The sequence below is a fragment of the Miniopterus schreibersii genome (genome assembly GCF_964146895.1).
Source record: "Miniopterus schreibersii genome assembly, chromosome: 15".
NCBI classification, from domain to species: Eukaryota; Metazoa; Chordata; class Mammalia; order Chiroptera; family Miniopteridae; genus Miniopterus; species Miniopterus schreibersii.
This window is the reverse complement of record NC_138115.1, coordinates 8,863,399-8,884,773: the sequence shown is the minus strand read 5'-3', so window position 1 is coordinate 8,884,773 and position 21,375 is coordinate 8,863,399. Positions and strand designations below refer to the sequence as shown.

The 21,375-nt window shown below is 41.6% G+C and overlaps 1 protein-coding gene across 2 annotated transcripts in view; it reads left to right on the top strand.

Annotated features, from left to right (window-relative positions):
• SYNPR (synaptoporin) overlaps positions 1 to 21,375 on the top strand; it is a 260,070-nt gene that overhangs the window by 211,411 nt on the left and 27,284 nt on the right. For both annotated transcript variants that reach the window (XM_081159387.1, XM_081159386.1), the window contains one exon: positions 2,150 to 2,348. In XM_081159387.1, the coding sequence (XP_081015513.1) occupies positions 2,150 to 2,348 (199 nt within the window). The remainder of the gene's footprint in view (positions 1 to 2,149; positions 2,349 to 21,375) is intronic.

Here is a 21,375-nt window from a genome sequence, read left to right as displayed (position 1 = left end):
TGTGTATGTTATCTGAACATCACCTATATCAGAAAAATTGGCCCGGCTGGGCGTGGCTTAGCGGTTGAGCGTCGACCTGGAATCCAGGCGATCGGGGTTCGATTCCTGGTCAGGGCACATGCCCGGGTTGCGGGCTCGATCAATGACTCTCTCATCATTGATGTTTCTCTCTCTCCCTCTCCCTCTCCTTTCCTCTCTCTGAAATCAATAAAGATATATTTAAAAAACAAACAAAAAAAAAAACTTTAAAAAATAAAAGAAAAATTGGCATTATTACTTTTTAAATCAATTTCATTTTTCAGCCCTCCCACAGACCAAACTACTGAGAACTATTTCAGTGTCTCTGGCAAGGGGAGAAAGGGGTCTACAATGAAACCGTGATGAATGCTTCTGTTTTCCTGGTTTTTAACCGAAGGTGCTTATGCTTCTGTTTGATAAGAAACAGGAGGAGGCTCAGGGCCACCAGCAAAGTCAAGTGGACTGTGTAACATTCAGTTCTAAAGTCAACAGTAGATAAAAAAAAAAAAAAGCACAGGTTTCTGAGACAGGAACTCGGGAAACTGGGCTGTGCTGCTTGGTCGATCAACTAGGTTACAGCCCCTAGAGGCTGTGATTCGTGGATGTGAGACAAGGCCCTGGAATATATGATCCTGATGCTAGATCCTCAGGCTTCTCTTGGAAAAAAAAATATTCATCTCAGTTAATATTCTTATTATTTAACAGGTGAATACAGAAGTTAAAAAATCAAGCTCTGGAGTGTGACACAAATTTAAACACCTGGCTCAATTTGCTAGCCATGTGTCTTAGGCCAAACTGCATAATCTTTCTAAGCCTGTTTCTTATCTGTGAAGGGGGAGAGGGCAGTAAAGTACCTACATTATACAGTTGCCATGGAAATTAAATTAATCAATGCATATACAACACAGTAACTGGCGCATGTGAAAAACTCCGTTATTTACTATTGTTATTAATACTTTATCACTATATTATTTCTAAATTGTAAGAGAGTGCGCACAACAAATCTTTTTCAAAGGGCTCAAGTTTTGCTTAGTAAGAAAAATACTTCCTGAGCATAGGTTAGAGATTTAAATTTTCATCAATGAGACAATAGTGTCACCATCGTTACTTTTATTGATAATTTTCCAAGTGGTACTTACTTTACTGATACTGGTAAACTTTATGTCTGTTTCCCACAATCCAAGAGTTATTAGGTCACTTCTGAAGAAGCATAATTTGGGGTCCTGTGTTGAATTACAGTTTACCGTCTGGTTCATACATCTTCCTTAGGTGTCATTTATTGAGCAGGAAGTATTGCCCCCCCCAAAAAAATTTTTATTTTCTCTATTAAGCAATATATTGAGCCTGGATGCTGTCCCGATAGAACTTACTGATAAAACAGAAGTTCAAAAGTTCAGTCAAATTAGGGTCTATCATTGCCTTACAGAATCAAATGTTCATTCATTTACCCAGGTCTTCATTAGTGAGTGGCCAAAAGTGTCAGGACTTTGGCTATACAGAGAAGAAGAGTATTAAGATCCCCATGATCACAGAGAGGGCAAAGGAGACCAAAAAATGAGTAATTAAACATGTTGCCGAGATAGAGTGGCTGCTGCTGAATGTCATGAACGGCATGATGTGACAGACATGTCTAAGGAAAGGGAGCTATTTTAAATTCATGGACAGGAAAAGGCTAGCCCAGGAGAAGGCATTCGAGCTCACCCTGAATGGCAAGAACCAGCCAGCCACGGGAAATGTCAGGGTGCAGAGAAATGTAGGGAGAGGGAACGGTCAGGGAAAAGACCCTAAGCCAGGACCATGATGTAAGACCTGGTGGGTCACATTTAGGATTTTGGTTTTGAGCCCAAGTTAAGATAAGAAAGCCCTGGAGCATTTAAGCAGGGGGATGTCACAGTCTAATTTATCACAACCTTGGGTGCCCCTCCTTTCTCTCCTTCCCTCTCTCTCCAGGGACAGCAGCCTTTACTTCCACGTTTGCAGTTACAATCTCTAACCCACTTGGTTAGTGAACTTGCCCCATAGGTGCCATATGACTTGCCAGTCGCTGCCCACTGTGCTTTATGGCATGTAGGCATGGCATCCGGTTTTCTCTCCATAGCATTTTACAGTGTCTCCTTAAATCTGTCCCTAGGTTGCACCAGGTGACATTTGAGGTGCCCACCTGCGAGGGAAAGGAGCGGGAGAAGCTGGCACTGACTGGGGACTCCTCATCTTCAGCCGAGTTCTTTGTCACCGTCGCCGTCTTCGCCTTCCTCTACTCCTTGGCCGCCACTGTCGTTTACATTTTCTTCCAGAACAAGTATCGTGAAAACAACCGGGGTCCACTCATTGTAAGTGGTTGGCTTTTTGCAATAACTTTTCTCTGTCCCCTCTCATTTCTTTTTCCAATGCTCGAAGGGCGTTGGAGTTACCTGAGCCCTCAGGGCAAGTATTTTAAAGGAAATCACATTCTTTTTCATCCATATCTCTTGGATCTAAAACTAAAACATGATGCCTGTCATTCTTTTGTGTCCCTGTGTTGGAAAAGCATCGCAAGACTTGCTAACAACTCCCCTGAAATAAATCATTGGGAATCTCGTGAGATCAGAGAAAGAGCAGTGAGGCCTATTGCAGATGCACTTACAATCCCAGCATTGTGGAGGCAGGAAAGCATTTTCTCGCTGGTTATTTAGGCCGTGTGACTTCTGCTTATTTGAATTGCGTGTTCCCTTGATATGTGACAGACTGGCATACAGCTGTTCAGTTTGAAAATGGAGTTCTCCATCTCTGTCGCTCTGTCTCTTGCAATCTCTCTCTTTCTCCCCCCCCCCACCAACTCTTTCCTTTTTGCTTTGTTTTTTATTTATCTTTATTGTTGAAAGTATTACAGATGTCCCCCTCCCCCCACTGGCCTCCCTCCACCGCACACCTGCCCCGCAGGCCTTCACCTGACTGTTGCCTGTGTCCATGGGTTCTGCATTTATGCATGTTAGTTCTCTGGTTAATATCTTCCCGCCTCCCCCTCCCCACTTCCATCTGAGACCCCTCAGTCTGATCCATGCTTCCATGTCTCTGACTCTGTTTTGTTCATCAGTTTATTTTGTTCATTAGACTCCACATATAAGTGAGATCATGTAATATTTATCTTTCTCTGCCTGGCTTATTTCGCTTAGCATAATATTCTCCAGGTCCTTCCATGCTGTCCCAAAGAGTATGAGATCCTTCTTTTTTACAGCTGTGTAGTATTCTATGGTGTGAATGTCCCACAGCTTTTTATCTACTCACCTACTGATAGGCACTTGGGCTGTTTCTAGATCTTAGCTATTGTAAATAGCACTGCTATTTGTTTTTCTTATACAATGGTTCATGGGTGAAACCAGTATAGTACAGCATATGCAAACAGGGACACACATACACTTAAGACACAACTCTCAGAGGGGTACATTGTCATGGATAATTTTAAGAAAATAAAATTTAAATTTCTCAACCCTCACATGGACATTTACTTAAAATTTATCTTAGTGAGAATGCCTTACATTAAAAAATAAAATATCTTGCTGTCCTCTTTCTTAATTACTCTTATTTTATGAAAGAAGAGTATCTTTTTTTTTTACCCCAAATATTACTACACAGCAGATTGCTAGGGTGCAAAACCTTTGAGGCACTAAAGAAAGGACAATTTGAAATATCAGTGTTGGTGTTGATAACAGTGAGTGAGTGTAATGCCTGGGTAATGTACTGTTTTGCATATAAGGAGGTTTCCAATTTTTTTCTTTCAATAAATATCAAAGTCCCAATCTACTTGTCAGCTAATGGATCATTAAAATTAATTTTTGGCCCAGCTGACATGGTTCAGTGGTTGAGAGTCCACCTATGAACCAGGAGGTCACAGCTCCATTCCCGGTCACAGCACATGCCCAGGTTTTAGGCTTGATCCCCAGTAAGGAGTGTGCAGGATGCAGCTGATCAATGTCTCTCATCATTGATGTTTCTATCTCTCTCCCCCTCTCCCTTCCTCTCTTGGAAATCAATAAAAACATATTTTAAAAAATTAACTTTTGGTGATCTGAGGCATATAGCTCAGATGGAATTCAAAGAAATTAATGACATTGCTATGACAAAATTTCATCCATTTTCATCTACTAATTCATGTGAGCAAGCATTCTCAAGACATATAAAATGAAAAATGGGAATAGAATTTATGCTGAATCATGTCCCATCCTAGACATAAATAATATTCATCCCCCTAAATATAAACTAATTGAAATAAAATCAGCCACATACATTTCTAATAACGATTTAACTTTTTGAATTTAAAATTATTAAAATTTATAATAAATTTATGTTGTTTTGGACAAGAGTACATTCATAATATTTGTAATGATTACCCAACCCAAAAGAAAATTTTGATACTTAACGCATTAAGGTCACTGGTAAATAAAAAGTCTAGTAAATTTATATACATATTTTTGTTACAAAGAAATATAATAGGGTGTTTGATAAACTGCCTTCCATGTAAAAATATTACATTAGGCTATAACTGTGAGAGACGTGTAATGGAAATACACATCGAAAGAGAACAACAGGAAATGCTAAACTTCCAACTGTAAAGAAGAAGTTGTCATTAATTTTTCATAGGTGATAGAGAATATCAAATCAATATTCCATTAGATCTGCTTTCAAATGGATGCAATGGGTGTATTTCTAAGTATCAATACTTATAATATGCCAAAAATTATATTCTGTGTAGCTATTTAGACTTATAATAAAATCAAGATTAGATGTAAACTTTATACAAGTAGAAACACAGGTTTTAAAACTTCTTTTAGGGAGTAGGTGAGTAAAACAATTTTACAGATCTTTAATTTAGTCTGCATACTATAGAGACCTGAACCTTGAAATAAACACATTTTGAAGGGTAACTGGGAGAAATCCCTGTTTGTAAACTTTGTGGTTAAGTTTGAAAGGACCTGAAAAAAATCAGATTTGTAGCATTTTAATATATTATCCTGAATAAAGAAGAGTAAAGCAGCAGAACTTAAACCTTTAGACAAGCATCTTTTTTTTAAAATTTTCCCTCTTAAATTGGAGTCAATAAATAGTCTAAATGGTTTTAAAATACCTTTAACAGAGTCGCTTATCTTGGGCTCATCCCTCCCTTGTGCAGATGGACACACAAAACAAATTGATCTATGTATATATAGATATATAGAGATATAGATAGATACAGATATAGATATAGGTGTAGATATAGATATAGATAGATATATAGATATAGATAGATATATAGATACATGTACCCCACAAAGCCACCATGCTTGCATCTACTCCTAGAGTCTGTAGACACTCTCACAGACTTCTAACGTCTTCCAGAGAGAAGTGGACTCAGCTAGTTTGCCCAGGAAATGGAAAAGATCTATTTTGTTATATACAACTAAATGTCACTCACATGAAATGATCTCGTGAAGGCACGCTGCCTCATGTCTGCATAGTCTTCTCCATGGAGCAGGATGGAATGAAATCCTGACTTGTGTACTGCAAGGGGAGGTTCTCTTTTATGACATCGTGGAAGAAGAGGAGGGGTGGGAGAGATGATTCTAGTCATAAAAAAGGACAGGCTCCTCGATGAAACTTACTTAGCAGATAAGAGTTTATTTAAAAATGAGCCTGAGTCCTAAGAGTCACAGAGGCCACATGAATGTAGGGGACCCGCGAGATGCCACTGCAGCTGCGCAGGGCAAGCCTTGTCAATTCTAATCCCACTCTGATTGGGGGGGACAGCGTGGACTATTATACCCGCCTTTAATTATGTTAGCAGGTTAAATCAAATCCACAGTGTAATTTCTCAAGGTGGTTTATACCTAAGAAAACTCTTAAAAACTAGAAAAGCTGCCCTGGCCGGTGTGGCCCAGTTGGTTGGAGTGTTGTCCCTTACACCAAAAGGTGGGAGGTTCGATTCCCAGTGAGGGTGCGCTTGGGAGGCAACTGATCGATGTTTCTCTCTCTCTCTAAAATAAATCAATCAAAAAAATTTTAAAAACTGGAAAAGCATTGGTTCATGTGTTAGCAATATGAAGCGACCCTATTTATTCAGAAAGATGGCTACTGATTATTACTTGGGCATCTCTGGTCTTCTTAATCTCTGCTATTCTTTTTTGTTTTTTTATATTTAACAAACCACTCATTTTTCTTCATTTTGTAATTCAGGATTCTCCAAGTCAAGTAAACTTAGTCTAAAACAACAAAGTTACCATAAGATGCTAACATGAACTAACTCAGGCAATTTAAAGGAGTCAGGTATCTTTCTAAGCTAAAGATTAAGTTCTCTCCTGGCTCTGTAATTGTCTAGGACATGACATTACAGAGCCTGCAGAAAGGAGACCAATGTGTAGGAGAGTGGTGAGGACGGTCATGGTGTTGATAGAACAATGACAATGTCCACTGGTGTTGACTGAGTTTCTGCCATGTGTCTGGCTGGTTTAATACTTTCAACAACCGTAGTTTATATTATTATTCACATTTATGGATGAGGAAAGGGAGGCTCGGGGAGCTTACCCAACTCTCCCAGGTCATGTCCATCACTGATAGTCAGACAGTAAAGAATTAGAACCCAGGTCTCCAAACAAAGGACCCAAATTCAAGAGGGTCCAAAATCCTGATAGGCAATGTGCTATGAAGTTAGAGGGTGGAGGTAAGTGAGACAAATTGGTTTATCTACCTGGACAGCTTCTTTACTGTCTAACTCTGGCTATAGAGAAACCAAGCCCTGGAACCCCTAGACTTTTCTTCAAATTTGACAGTCATAGGGGTTTTTTTTTACTTTTCTTCAAAACCCATCAGGAGTTATGGATGATGCTAGGACAACTGGAACTTCCCGCCTGTGCTACCATTCATCTTCGTTGCACAGGGAAGATATCCATGATAGAAAAAGAAGCTCTTAAAATGTCCAGAATCGATGTGTATTATAAATTAGAAATTACGAAGACTGTTTCCTCCTACACATTTGCAAACAGTTGTGAGCAATTACAGACAGACTCGGGCCAAGCTCATCAATGGCCATTCTTTAAAATACCTTTTTCTACTGGATATTCTTGACAAGACCGTGCACCTTTAAGTAAAAATCTTAATATCGTTAGAAGTAACTTAATGTAAATGATGCTGAATGACACAATAGCAAGAAAATCAGGCCAGATGAGTCAGCCAGTTACTGTCCATGCTGTGTACATGTCTTCTTGTACATATCAGCTCTCAGGACACAGCAAGGCCACCTGAATGGTGCATGACTGTGGAACTGAGAGGTCACATCTGGTTACACCCTTTTGTCATGTTCCTCAGAGCACAGTTTTAAAGCCAGTCTCCTGCCTAGATTTCTGTGAAAAGGGAGTTCTGGGCTGTTTTCAGAATCTCATGTCAATAGTGACACTGTGAGGCTTTACTTTTTTTCATATTAATTTTAAGTAGGTTTTTAAAAATATCTTACAGAGCTGACAGAATGCTCTAAGAAGCAGTATATAATAAACAGCAACCCACATTTTGGTGAATCCTTGTCACGACAGGTTTGGTTTAAACTTGCAGGGGTGGGAAACATCCGGCCTGCAGGCCGTATACAGCCCACGAAATCATGGGTCTGGCCCTGCCAAGGCAACCGCAGTTCCAGCCATCACATTAGGGGTGAGTTAATTAAATGTTTCACCAAATATAGTAGGCTAACTCTTAATTTGATAGTTTTGTACAGCCCATGAATGATGTTATAAATATCCAAATGGCCCTTGGCAGAAAATAGGTTCCCCACTCCTGGTTTACAGTAACTACTCTAGGAGTTAAGGAGAATCAGTACCTGCCTTAAGAGAGAGTGGAAAAGGAAAGAGCTGTGTTATTCCAACTGCTTTTCCCATAAAGGAGACCGCGCGGACCCCAGGCATTTTCTGGAGAAGTGTTTGCCGGGGCCGGCACACAGTGCGCGGAGGCTCACATCCCTTCATACCCAGGGCCTCCCCCATCTCTTCATGTTTCCCATCAGCCTCAACACGATCCTGAGAGAGCAGGCGAGCAACCAGAATCAGCCCATTCTGCGATTTCCATTTAACTCACCTTTACTGAGCACACGTGTTGGCAAATGAGGCCTTGGGCGGGTCGCCTGTGGCCAGAGGACAAGTGAATGGCTGAGGCTCTTAGGCTAATGACCTTAAGGCAGTGGCTAAGCTCCAACTCCTGGATTTTAATCCTCTTGCATGACCTGCTATTTAACAGTTGGAAGCCTTCATCTGTAGACTGAAGTTAATATTAATACACACGCACAGGGCTGCAGAGAGCAAAGGAAGAGTTCGGGCCTGCACAGCACTTTGCACAGGGAAAGAAAGGCACAGGAAGTGATAAATTAACAGAATCTAATTGTAACACTACTGTCACTATTGGTTTTAATTACTCTCCTGCCCATTACTGGGTAGCACCCTAGCCCCTTAGGGGGAAATCGCAGCCACCCTCCTTTAATTGACTGCAGGCCTCACAACGCTCCTTTCCTCTGGCCCCTCCACCCCAGGCACTGTGTCTCCCAGGTCAAGGACAGAGCTTGACTCAGGACTGCTTCTAAGATCCTGGTTGATAGGTTGAGCATCCAATTAACCTTTCTGCTCCTGGAGCCCAACTCCATTAGATCACTGGAAGGTGGATTTTTAACTCCCCGAAACAAAATAAGCTCCCCATTTTCAAGTACAGTCTAGGACTATCACTAAGGAAGGAAAGCAGGAGGCGGGCACAGAGGTAGATGCTCAAAAAATCGAATGCTAACGTCTAACTAGCAACTGCATCTTTCCTTGGCTGTAGTCAGCTGGAGATCAGATTCTGCAGTCTCTGAGCTTTCCGTGAGTTGCTGAAGAAGGTCTCCCTTTCCCTCTCCCTCTCAACCCTTCCCCTCCTCTTCTCTCCTCTTGCCTCCCCTTTCTTCTCTGTCTCTCATCATGTCAGTTTTACTTCATGTCTAAGTGTATTTTATTTTCATATGTAATAAGGATGTTTCCACAGGCCAAGCAACATGTAGATATTGGTGAATTAATAAGTATGACTGCTACAAATGACCTGGTAGAAGTATGCAGGGGACTCTGGTGATCTAGAGGAGAAAGCATACCCTGCTGGAAGCTGGGCAGGGGCACTCCCTCCCCAGGTCCAGTGTACCCAGGTTCCAGTGGGTATGCTAATACTAAAGACAACTCCAGGCCATCTGATGGTTGGCGAGAGGACGAATGGAAGAGATTGGGTTTGAAGTTCTGCCCAGCTACAGTGTGTCTGGTTCTAAAAAGAATAACATCCTTTGACTCTCCCAAAGTATATATCTTGCTAGTCATAGGCACGCTTGTCAGAATCTGACACTCCAGCTTGTGAAGTGATGTGATGTGTGTTTGTGTCTTTCCACCTACTCACTCTTTGAAACAAGAACTGTTGGCATTACAAAAGGGTATGGACCTAACCTGAGCTGAATTCTTAATCTAAACTATTATATATTGGCATCAACAAATACATTTTTTCCAGAATTGACACCACAAATGAAGGCAAGTAAACTAATAGTTTAAAGTGTTCCCAGCACACCTTCTACATGTTTTATCAGATTTTACATCCTCGGCTTCTTTATGGTTAGCAGGTTCTCTATTTTTAAATTTCTATTGAATTTACTGGGGTGACATTAGTTAACAAGGTTATATATGTTTCAGGTGTAAATTGTATAATACATAATCTGCATATTGTATTGTGTATTCACCACCCAAAGTCAAGTCTCCTGTCACCATTTATCCCCTCTCCTACCTCCCTTCACCCCCTTTTCCCTCTGGTAATCACCATACACGGTTGTCTGTGTCTATGAGTTGTTGGGGTTTTTTTGCTCAATCCCTTTACCTTTTTCACGCAGACCTGCAACCCTCCCTCCCCTCTGACAGCTGTCAGTCTGTTCTGTGTCTATGAGTCTGTTACTATTCTGTTTTTTTGTTTATTTTGTTCATTAGATTCCACATATAAGTGAAATCATATGTACTTATCTTTCTCTGACTGGCTGATTTCACTTAGCATAATACTCTCCAGTCCATCCGTGGTTTTGCAAAAGGTAAGATTTAATTCTTTTTACAGCTGCCTAGTATTCCAATGTGTTAAAGGTGCCACAGATTTTTTATCCACTCTTCTACTGATGGGCACTTGGGTTGCTTCCAAATCTTGGCTATTATAAGTAACACTGCAATGAACATAAGAGTGTGTATATTCTTTTGAATTTGTGCTTCAGGTTTCTTTGGATATATTCCCAGAAGTGAAATTGCTGGGTTACTCAAAACCATAAAAATCCTACAACAAAACATAGCCAGTAAAATCTCGGACATTTCATGTAGCAATGTTTTTTCTCAGGCAAGGGAAACAAAAGAAAAAAAATAAACAAATGGGACTACATCAAACTAAAAAGTTTTTGCACAGCCAAGGAAACCATCAACAATATGAAAAGACAACTCATTGAATGGGAGAACATATTTGCAGATACATCCAATAAGGGCTTAATATCCAAAATTTATAAGGAACTTATAAAACTCAACACCAAAAAAACCAAACGATCCAAGTAAGAAATGGGCAAAGAACCTGAATAGACACTTCTCCAGAGAGGACACACAGATGGCCAATAGACATATGAAAGGATGCTCATTGTCACTAACCATCAGAGAGATGCAAATTAAAAGGGAACCCTGTTGCACTGTTGGTGGGAATGCAGATTGGTGCAGCCACTGTGGAAAGCAATATAGAGTTACCTCAAAAAATTAAAAGTGGAACCACCTTATTTGAGATTTTTCTTGTTTCTTGAGGTAGGCCTGTAATGCTATGAATTTCCCTCTTAGGACTGCTTTCACTGTTTCCCATAGATTTGGGGTTGTTGTGTTCGCATTTTCATTTGGTTCAAGGTATATTCTGATGTCTTCCTTGATCTCATTGTTAACCCATTCATTGTTTAGTAACATGTTGTTTAGCCTCCATGTCTTTGTGTTTTTCAGTGTTCTGTGTGTGTGTGTGTTGTGATTGATTTCTAGTTTCATACCAAAGATGCTTGATATGATTTCAATATTCTTATATTTATTGAGACTTGTTTTGTGTCCTATCATGTACTCACTCCTAGAAAATGTTCCATGTGCACTTGAAAAGAATATATATTCTGCTGCTTTGGGGTGAAATGCTCCGAAGATATCAATTAAATCCATCTGATCTATTGTGTGATTTAAGGCTGTGATTAGCAGATTCTTAATTACAATTTAAATGAGGGCTAATTCCCACCATATTTGGTACCCTGTTTCTCCAAATAACCAGTTGAACAGAGAAATGTGCTATAGTGCAATAGCCTTAGTACAGGCAGTGAACTGCTTATGGGATTCATGTGATCCTTCAGGGGCTCAGAGCTCTTTGCATCCAGTGTTGGAGCCAGTGGGTCAGGGGACTAGTGGAGAATTTCTGTCTGAACCCCATTCATTTTTGAAAGCTCCCCCCTTATGCCAGAGAGCTCATCATTCAGTTAGAAAAATCAGGACCTAGTGGAAACTTGGCAAAGCCCCAAATGTGTCTTTCCTGTGTGTTTCTTTTTTCATTTAAAGAACCATAAAATGTGAAATGTAAAAAAAGAGAAAAAGAAAAAAAGAAAGACATGTGAAATGTGCCTATCTCATGCCAAGCACACGCAGAAGAAACCATGCTCCCTTTCAGATATAGACCAGGGGTTCTCAACTGGTGGTGGCGACACTTGGTAGGCAATTCTGGAGACATTTTTGGTTGTCGCTACTGGGCAGACATTGCTGGCATCTAGCTGATAGAGGCCAGGGATGTGGCTAAGCTTTCCACAGTGCACAGGGGCATTCACCACAACAAAGAATTACCCAGCCCCAAATGGCAACAGCGCTGAGGATGGGAAACGTGACTTACAGCAACAACCTTTCAGCAGTCATTGAGTACCTACGGTGTGCCAGGCACTGCACAGCAATTTTTACATGTCTTCTCTTGAAATCCTTAAGCTAACCTTTTGAATTTAGTATTTTAATTTCCATTCTTGAAATGAAGCAAATGAGGCTGAAGATATTTAAGAGACTTGCCCCAGAGGCAGGTTAGTTGCTACAGAGACAACATGGGTCTATCTGACCTCACCTCAGAAACTTCTTCGTTTTTTTCTGAATTCTTCCACTTTTGGGGAACTCTCTACCCCTTACTGTGTTCATTTCTCTTGGTCTATGAACCTCACATCTGGGTCTTGGTTACCCACCCTTATGTTCTTCGTCTTCTTTTTTCCCTCTCTATCCACACACACACACACACACACACTCACACACACACACACACTCAGTTTGGGGGTTTTTGTTTTGTTTTGTTTTTGTTAATCCTCACCAGAGGATATTTTTTCCGTTGATTTTTAGAGAGAGTGGAAAGGAGAGAGAGAGACAGAGATCAGTTAGTCGCCTCCTGCATGCGCCCCAAGATGGAACCTGCAACCCAGGTAGGTGCCCTTGACAGGGAATCGAACCTGAGACCCTTCGGCGTGTGGGCCGACAATAACCACTGAGCAACACTGGCCAGTGTGAAACCTCTCAGTTTTGTAGCCTTTGTTCCAAAGCTCTGCTTTCTAATCTAGGGGACATACTGGAGAGGGAAACAGTGCCAACCCCAGAGTTTAAACCAATTTTAGATGTTACCCATGAAAGAACTCTCGTATTTTCCCAGAAGACTTTGAGAATTTCTATACTGCTCCTGACTCCACCTTCAGTTATGAAATTTGAGCCAGTGTGAAGGTTTCCAAGCAGTTCATGGAACTAGTTTAAACTCAGGGCTGCAAGTCCTTTCAACACGACTCCTAAAATGGTATGAAGGTGGGAAGGAAGCGGACAAAGATATTTCCTTATTTAATTAATAGCTATCTGTATATTTTTTAATTTGTCTTATTTTTTTATAGTACCCCCAGACATTATTGGTTTTTAGTTTTTGCTTTTCAAACAAGTTTATGTGGTGCTTCCATTTTGGTCACAAGACAAAGCTCTACCTTGGGTTCAGGAGTAAGGATCATGGCTGCTTAGGGCCCCTTGGCCTAGGCCCTGTGCTCGGCACCGAGGACACACAGGGAAATGAGACCTAGTTCCTGAACTCATGATGCCTCTTTATTCCCATTACTCTTAAGGGCAAAATCTGTCCTGGAGAGACAGTAGGGGCCAGAGCTTAAGAGCTCAGGGTCTGTATCCATTCCACATGGGCCCAAACCTGAGTGCCACCACATATCTGTGTGGCCTTGGACAGGTTATAGAACTTCTCTGTGCTTCCTTTTTGGGGGGAAAGGGGGCATGCCTGTGAAATAGAGATTAATAATGGTTATTAACTTATAAACTTGTTCATCAGATCAAATGATCTATTGCACCTAAAGCAGTTAGAACAATATCAGGTACACAGCAGAGCCATTATTTTCATCAGCCTGGTATTATCTGCCCTGGCTTCCCTACTGCGCTTTTCATGTAGTTCGTGTTTACTAATCTCAATGAGCTGATTGGCTGAAAATCAGGCAGTTAAGGAGAAACTCCATGGACTTTCTCATCTTGAGAAATGCTTTAGAAGGCTTCTTGTTGCACAGTTAACATCAAACGCTCTTTCTTATTATTTTTTCTTCTTTGAGCCTCCAAATTCAGCATAAGCTGCTGTTATTACATACAATGCACTCAGCCCCGCGATGTCCACTCGCCCTGGTGCCCACCACTCAGTCTCCTCCCTTCGGCTCCCCTTTCAGCATCCTGGCGCTCAGAGCTCTTACTTCAAGGAAGGAGGGGAACAAACACAGCTTCGTTAAATTAACCAGGCTCCAGAGAACAGAAACTTGAGTCCCTTATCAACTGGCACATCTGAAAATAGCAAGAGAGTGTGAAGAGCACAATTGTGTAATAGGAAGAAACTGGAAAATGTGATTGTTTGGAGGCATCCAACTGAGAAACTGGGTCAACTGTTCACCCTCCTCCTATCAGGTTCTGAAAGTGGCGAGATGTTTCCCACTCCACTTCCCCCGCCCATGATGGCAAAAATACCCTTACTATTTGCTAAGTTTATGTGTTTGATTTCAGAACAGGCAGACACTCACGCATGCTGTTTTGGATTCACTGGGGCCCTCAGCAGTTTAAGGATGTCTTGCTCTAAGACCCCTGGTTCATTAAACTTGCAAATAATGGGCACAAAGTCCAGAGCTTAGATTTTTTACAGCCCTCTTAGCCCTTTCTCTCAGCTGGGCGTCTTCATTTCCACTGCTTATTAGCAGGGCCCAAATCAAAGCTATGGAGCCACACAAGAATGTGCTCAGGTATGCCCTGGTCAATGAGGCTCAGTCGGTTGGGTATCATCCCGTGCACCGAAAGGTTGCCAGTTCGATTCTGGTCAGGGCACGTGCCCATGTTGTGGGCTCAATCCCCTGTAGGGGGCATGCAGGAAGCAGCCATTTGATATTTCACTTTCACACTGATGTTTCTTTCTCTCTTCCTCTCCCTTCCTCTCTATCTAAAAAATCAATTTAAAAAATCTTTTTTAAAAAACACACAAGTAAAATGGAGGCAGTAACTCTCGTAAAACTGGCTTGGATCCCTTATTAAAGACACGGTTTCTGGAAATACCTGAGAGCTTGGCCAAGATATGATCTTACCTTCCTACAACCACCTACCTCTGAGGCCTGCAACTTTGAATCTACCTCCACGTTGTTTTCAAATGCCTAAAAAGCATCTAATCGATTCCTATACTGCTTCAAGAAATAACAAGCTAGGCCTGAATTGCCATGGGTTATATTTGAGGCCTAGTAGTCCACTGGCAAATTGACTAAACACACCTACAGACAGAAACGTATGCAGGTATTGACAACCTAGAACTAAAAGACAAAAATATATATATTACAGTGGAAAAAGAACTTAGAAAAATTTTAGTTGAAGCTCAGGGAAAGAGGGCTTAAACGCCATTGCTTTTGCTGCCATTCACTTTTGAGGGCTTTCCACAGGCCAGAGAGTAAATAAAATAGAAGTAATTTCATTTAATTTTCCAAACACCTTTAAGGCAGGTATTCCTGTGCCTATTTTACGGACATTGAGTCAGACTTACAGAGTCTGAGTAGCTTGTTCTGTGATGCACAGTGAGTGAGCCTCCAAAGACAGGCTCTTCCCCCCTGTGCTGTGCCATCACCTCATCTTTACCTGCAAGAAGGAAAATGAAAATCCAAGAACATCCACTGGACCTTCAGCTGGAGCTGAAGGTCAAGTCAGTAGGACAAGACAAAGACATAGCAGGATATAAAAGCACAAAAGAAGAGTGTGTTATTACCAGTAATAGAAACATCCCATAGGAATCAACAGGAAAGAGCCTGTGTTACTGGCTTGCATGGTTAAAGAAAGTTTATGGAGTCCATGGGATCTGGCAGAGAGTAGACACTAGCTGGATGGAAAGGCGAGCTTCTGACAGGGGGAATATCCTAAACAGGAATGAGGGGAGAGGATAATATAATAGCAGACACTTTTTGGCCTGCTGGCTTTGTTCTCTGGGACAACCAGCCCTCTCCCTCTAATTAGTCCTGCTGGACTGTCCATTGACAGTGCCTTACTCCGTAACATAAGAGCTCAAGTGACTCAAGCCAGGCCATCAGTGTGTCCTCTGGGGTTTGTCTGTGGAGTGAAGTTCTCCTTCCTCTGGAATTGCTGGGCTAGAAGATGCGAGTCTAGTTGGTGGCCACATTGCGCACAGTGTGGAAGGAGTCTATAAATATAAAGCTGAGCAGAGACGAACGGTTCCCAGATATGGAGAGAAAAAAGGTGGAGAGAGACAAAAACAAACAAACACACAAACAGCAAGCGCCTGGGTTTGGCCATTCCTGAAGCCACACACACTCTAGGCTTTCCAGTTACACGGGTACTGAGTTTCCCTTTGTGCTTGCTTGTTTGATTGGGGTTGCTAATACTTGCCAAACAAAATGATCTTCATCTATACATAATTTCTACCTCCTCATTAAAAAGTTATAGGAACCTCTATGTCAAAAGATAATTATTGAGATTAATTAATAAATCTCTAGTATGGTTGTTGTTAGGTGCTAAGCACATATAGACGCTTAATAATCGTTTATTTATTTATTCATAAGACCAAGAAAGAAAAAGATAAAATCACTCTGGTAGTACTTTTATATTCATTATTATTTAACTCTAGTTTTTTTCTTTTTTTATTGAACTTATTGGGGTGACATTGGTTAATAACATTATATAGGTTTCAGATGTTCAATTCTGTAAAACATCATCTGTATATTGTATTGTGTGCTCACTGCTCCAAGTGAAGTCTCCTTCCACCACCACTTACCCTCTTCCACCTCCCCCCACCTTCCTTTCCCTCTGGTAATCGCCATACTACTATCTGCCTGTGAGGATTTTTTTGTTTTGCTTTTTGTGGGATTTTTTGCTTAATCCCTTAACTCTAGTTTTCTTTTTCCATCTGTAACGGCTGGATAATATTCTCTTATAATCAAATAACATGAACTATTTGGTGAATCTCTTATTGTTGGACTTGGAATTTTTTATGACTTGGAATTTTTCTTTCTCATAAACAATGTTATGATCAGCCTTGCACTTCAGTCTTGACACCTACTTTATTTTATTTTTTTATTGAATTTATTGGGGTGACATTGGTTCCTAAACCCACAGAGGTTTCAAGTGTACAGCTCAACAAAACATCACCTGCATGGTGCATCGCGAGCCCATCCCTTCAAGCAAAGCCTCCTCCCGTCCCCTTTTCTTACCTTTGACCCTCCACCTATCTCCAACCCTTTCCCTCTGGCTATCATCACACTGTGGTCTGTTGACACATATTTTAAATCATTTCTTTAGGATAAAAACCCTGATTTTTATTATTATTATTATTTTTTAAATATATCTTTATTGATTTCAGAGAGAGGAAAGGAGAGGGAGAGAGAGAGATAGAAACATCAATGATGAGAGAGTCATTGATCAGCTGCAGCCCACAACCTGGGCATGTGCCCTGACTGGGAATCGAACCCCGATCGCCTGGATCCTAGGTAGACGCTCAACCGCTGAGCCACCCCCAGCCGAGCAAAAACCCCGATTTTTAAAAAGGAAGTTTCTGTTTTAACATCCATGTAAAACATATCCTTAACAAATCACCTCTAATCTGAGTGAAAAATTTGGATTTCAACCTTTGACTCTACCCTAGACCCTGCAATCTTGTGCTATTGGAAAAGAAATCTCCCCAAACAGATCTATACAAAGAATTTTCTCCCCAGAGAGGAAAAATAATTTTTTTAAAACTTGTTATAAGAAGGCTGCCACCAAAAGATTTGCTTTGAAACTTGAGATACTAAGGGAACATCAAAAATGCAATCGAGCCATGGTTAAGTATGTAGAAGCTGAGGCTTCAATGGCCAGCGAGAAATCCCCAGGACGGGCATTAACCCGCATGGCAGCAAAGGCTTGGCCCCAGTGCTGGGCTCTGCATACCCTAGATTTGGCAATACGCTGTCTCACTGAGGCTAAGTAAGTGAAGTTCAAGACCATTAGCTGCTCCTCTGAGCACAAATAGAAGAAGAAAACAAATACAAAAGTTCCACGTGACAGTTGTTTTAAAATAATGGAAAGCTTTGTAAGTTTTGTCTCCGGTGTGCGTGGCAAGCAGGCCGGCAGATGGCCGGGGAGCAGCCGTGTCGCTGGGCATCTTTCCCCAGCCCTGCCGCGGCAGTCGGCCCCCGAGAGCTTCTACATTAATCTGGTAGCGCCTTTCAAACCCCAGTTAAGCTACAACCCGCAGCCTTTCCTAGCTTTAGTGGGTTTTTTCCCTTTCTTTTTTCTTTCTTTTTACTTGTTCTGTAAATTGTTGGTTCAGGATTGAAAAAACAAGGCCAAACTACATGGGATTAACGCCCCTGATTAGGAGACCCGGCTGCTTGGGACCCCATTCTGAGCTTTATGACATCCTCATTCCTTAAGGATTGGGAAAGTCATGGGGAACAGGCTGGGTGAGGGGCTGTGGAGAGAACTGACTCATATTAGGTCAGATTTATGGAGACTCTCTGTGGAGGGGCCTCCTACCTCCTGTCTTCCATTCTCCCATCATGATAAACGCAGCTGTATTTATTTATCAGCCACCTCTGCTTTATAGAAAAACGACTCACTACTCGCTCTAGCATTCAAGGCCCTCCTAAGCCAGGGCCCTTCACCTGCTCTCCAGAGCCATGGTTATCCATTCCCTCCATCTCGTGTTTTAGCCCAACTGAACTGCTTACCGTTCCCCAAACATGCTGCTTGTGTTGCTATTCCTGCATAGTTCCTGAGCACCTGCCACCGGGAAGGTCCTCCTGCCCTCCCCCATCGCAGCCGGTCAGAATTTGACTCATCCTCAGAGACCCATCTCAAATGCTATCTGCCCATGAAGAATTTCTTCTCTGTCTGCATCCTTACTCTGAAGATACATGAATTCTCCCTCCTCAAATCTCCATAGCTCTGTGGAAGTCTTTGTGTGAAAACCATTCCTCCTTGTACTTTAGATGTGGTTTTGTCTGATTCCACCACTAAGTAGTATTAAATATTATCTGAAGGGCAAGGACTATTTCTAACACACTGCAGTTCTCTAAAGTCAGCATTAAAAGTGAAATTAATGATCTTCCAAGCTGGTCATCAAGGATAGGATATGTATAAGTATTTATTAAGCATATATTTGTTGAGCTCCTACTGCGTGCGAGGAGCTTTGGTTAGCACTGGCTATACCTAACAAATGTATATTCCAAAAGAAACATAGAAATAACTCCCAAAATATAGAATATATACACTATCTAGATCTGGGTCTGTAGATATTGGAGGTATCCACTGGGACTGCTACACTTCAAGCAACAGGACTTCAAAAGTCCCAATAAACGCCATTGTTAAGACGATGCCGCATCTCAGAAGAAGCTGAGCTTACTATTTCAAAATGTCGGTTCCTAGTTCCCAAGTGCATTCTACAGTGTGCAGGGGAGTCTGCCCCACCAAAGGATGTTAAGGATGTCTTTTGTGCAATTTGTTCTGATCAATCATTTTGTAAGAGGGAAATGGAATCAAAATATAGTACACACAGCATTTTTACACACTTTGCTCCTCTTTGACAATGTGAAATTTGCTTTAATTCGTACCTTTCATTTAAAAGAGGTGTTCATACCTGTGGTACTCAGATACCACTTTGCTGTGCTACAAAATGGACTTCTTGAAAATGGGTCTGGTTTTTTTATTCCTGAAAAACCAGCTCTAGGTAGGAAATGGCAGGAGTTCAGTAAGTGCTTATTAAAGGAATGAACTCCAAGCCCCAATTTTGCATGTACATGCCTCGTTAACTATAATTCAGACTTTTAGTGTAAGTTAATCATACATATATCTGAGAATGTGTCCACTTTCAGTTGTAGCTCAACTTAAAATCTTTCCAATTGATTATTTCTACCTATTGAACCACATTGCTCTAACAGGCCTTCAATTTCATCAGAATTCCACTTGCATCCATGCTTTTCTTGTATATCCTCTGAACTACCTCTTTTGCTGCGAGGTCATTCAAACTCTCCTCTTCTGTCTTAAGCATTGTTCCTGCAACAAAGCTGGATGCCTGCTGACTGCGAGTAAGGCATTACGTAGACGTATTCTCCTAAGCCTGTGTCTCTCCATCTTCTTTTACTCTCTCGTTTAATAGTTTATCTCTCCAGCACAGAAATGCTTCCATCCCCCGAAGCTCTTGAATTAGGGGGAAACGTCAGAAATTAAATGTTATCTAATCATTCCTGTTTAGAAGTACAGAATCCTTACTGGTTTGTGAAAGTGGGGACTAGGAACCCATTTTCCCATCTAAAACTGAACAACAGCTCAGTAGGAATGAAGGGGTGGGTTTAAATTAGAAAGGCTCTGTTAAATCAGTCCAAACCGGAGCTGATTTTACTGCAGGAACCGTGTGCACGGAAAGGTGTAATTATAAAGACTTGTTTCCCTGCTGCCTTTATGCATATTCACTTTATGAACTTAGACCTCTCAAAGCCTCCCAGGACTGCTTCCCATTTTTAATAAGTATTGAGAACGAGGCACTTCCTGAAGGGATTAAACGTGGGAAGAGATTTTTTTTAAGCGTAGCAGCAACATTAAGACAAAGAGGCAGCTATTCTGCTGTGTTTCATGTGCTTTAAGAGTGCTGCAAATAAAGGAACCTCTGGAGAGCTGGCAACGACATTACGATTTGACAGTTAGAGGGACAACTGATCCATCGGGGAAAATAATCTTATTATTAATCTAAATGACATCACTGGGTCTCTGCACAGTTGCTGGGAAGACTTATCTTTGGGAAACGGAGGGTGTTTCAGAGAATTGTCAGAAGATTCCACAACCCAGGGCCCAGGGCTACCAGCTGGATCGCGTCCCAGTGGATGAGTTGCTCTAATGGTCAACACAAAACCAGCCAGGCGAGGGACGAGCCGGGAATTAGCGCAGGCTGAGCGAGTAATCACCCCGTACATCCCACGGGGCTGCCAACCTCAGACTGCTCTTCAAGGCTTGATCACACTTTAGGGAGCCTGTTCGAGAAGGAAGTTAGGACTGTTAAGAGGTTGGTTTTTTGAATGCCGTTTCCCTCGCCCCAAAATAAAAATTAATGCTGTGAAGCCCTCACTTCTATGAATCTTTAAGGATGTGAAACTACCAATAAAGTCGTGAGTGCTGTGAGCAGCTTTGAAATCATTCCTTTCTTCACCCTTTGTCTTGCCAATAGAGGACCAGGGAAGTTGTCACTTGCCCGAAGTCACACGGCTTGTTCCAGAAAGCTCCATTGTCACCCTGCACACCCCAGTCCGTTATTCCATCTTGGTCTGGCTCAGGGTGGAGGTTGAGCGAAAGGAATATATGGGTTGAGCTGCGAGTTTCCTTCTCATTTACATCAAAACAATAGCCGATGAGGGACAGGATGCCTCCGCCAAAGCTGGGGTAGATTTAACTGCATTTTGCAAAGAACATTTACTCCCAACATGCACTAGGTTTCAAGCTCCCAGGTGGGTGCGTCAGTTGGTGAAGCCGTTAGTTGAATGTCAGGGCAATTTTTCTTTTCCCCTCTTAGAATCTGGGCTCTTTTCTTTCCCTGCTGTGGATGATTAAATCTAAAATATTTATGTGGCTTTATAATAACTATTCAACATTTAGTGCACCTGATATTTGCCAAAGTGGCTGACAGTGTTTATTAACATGAAAATAATTGCTAGGAAATCTGAACTGTGACATTTTGGGGGCAAGTCCCTTTGGGGCATGTAGGATGTTCCTGGGAACTAGGTTGGGGCCAGTGATTCCTAGTGAAATCTAATGGCCAAATTCTGCCTCTGGCCTC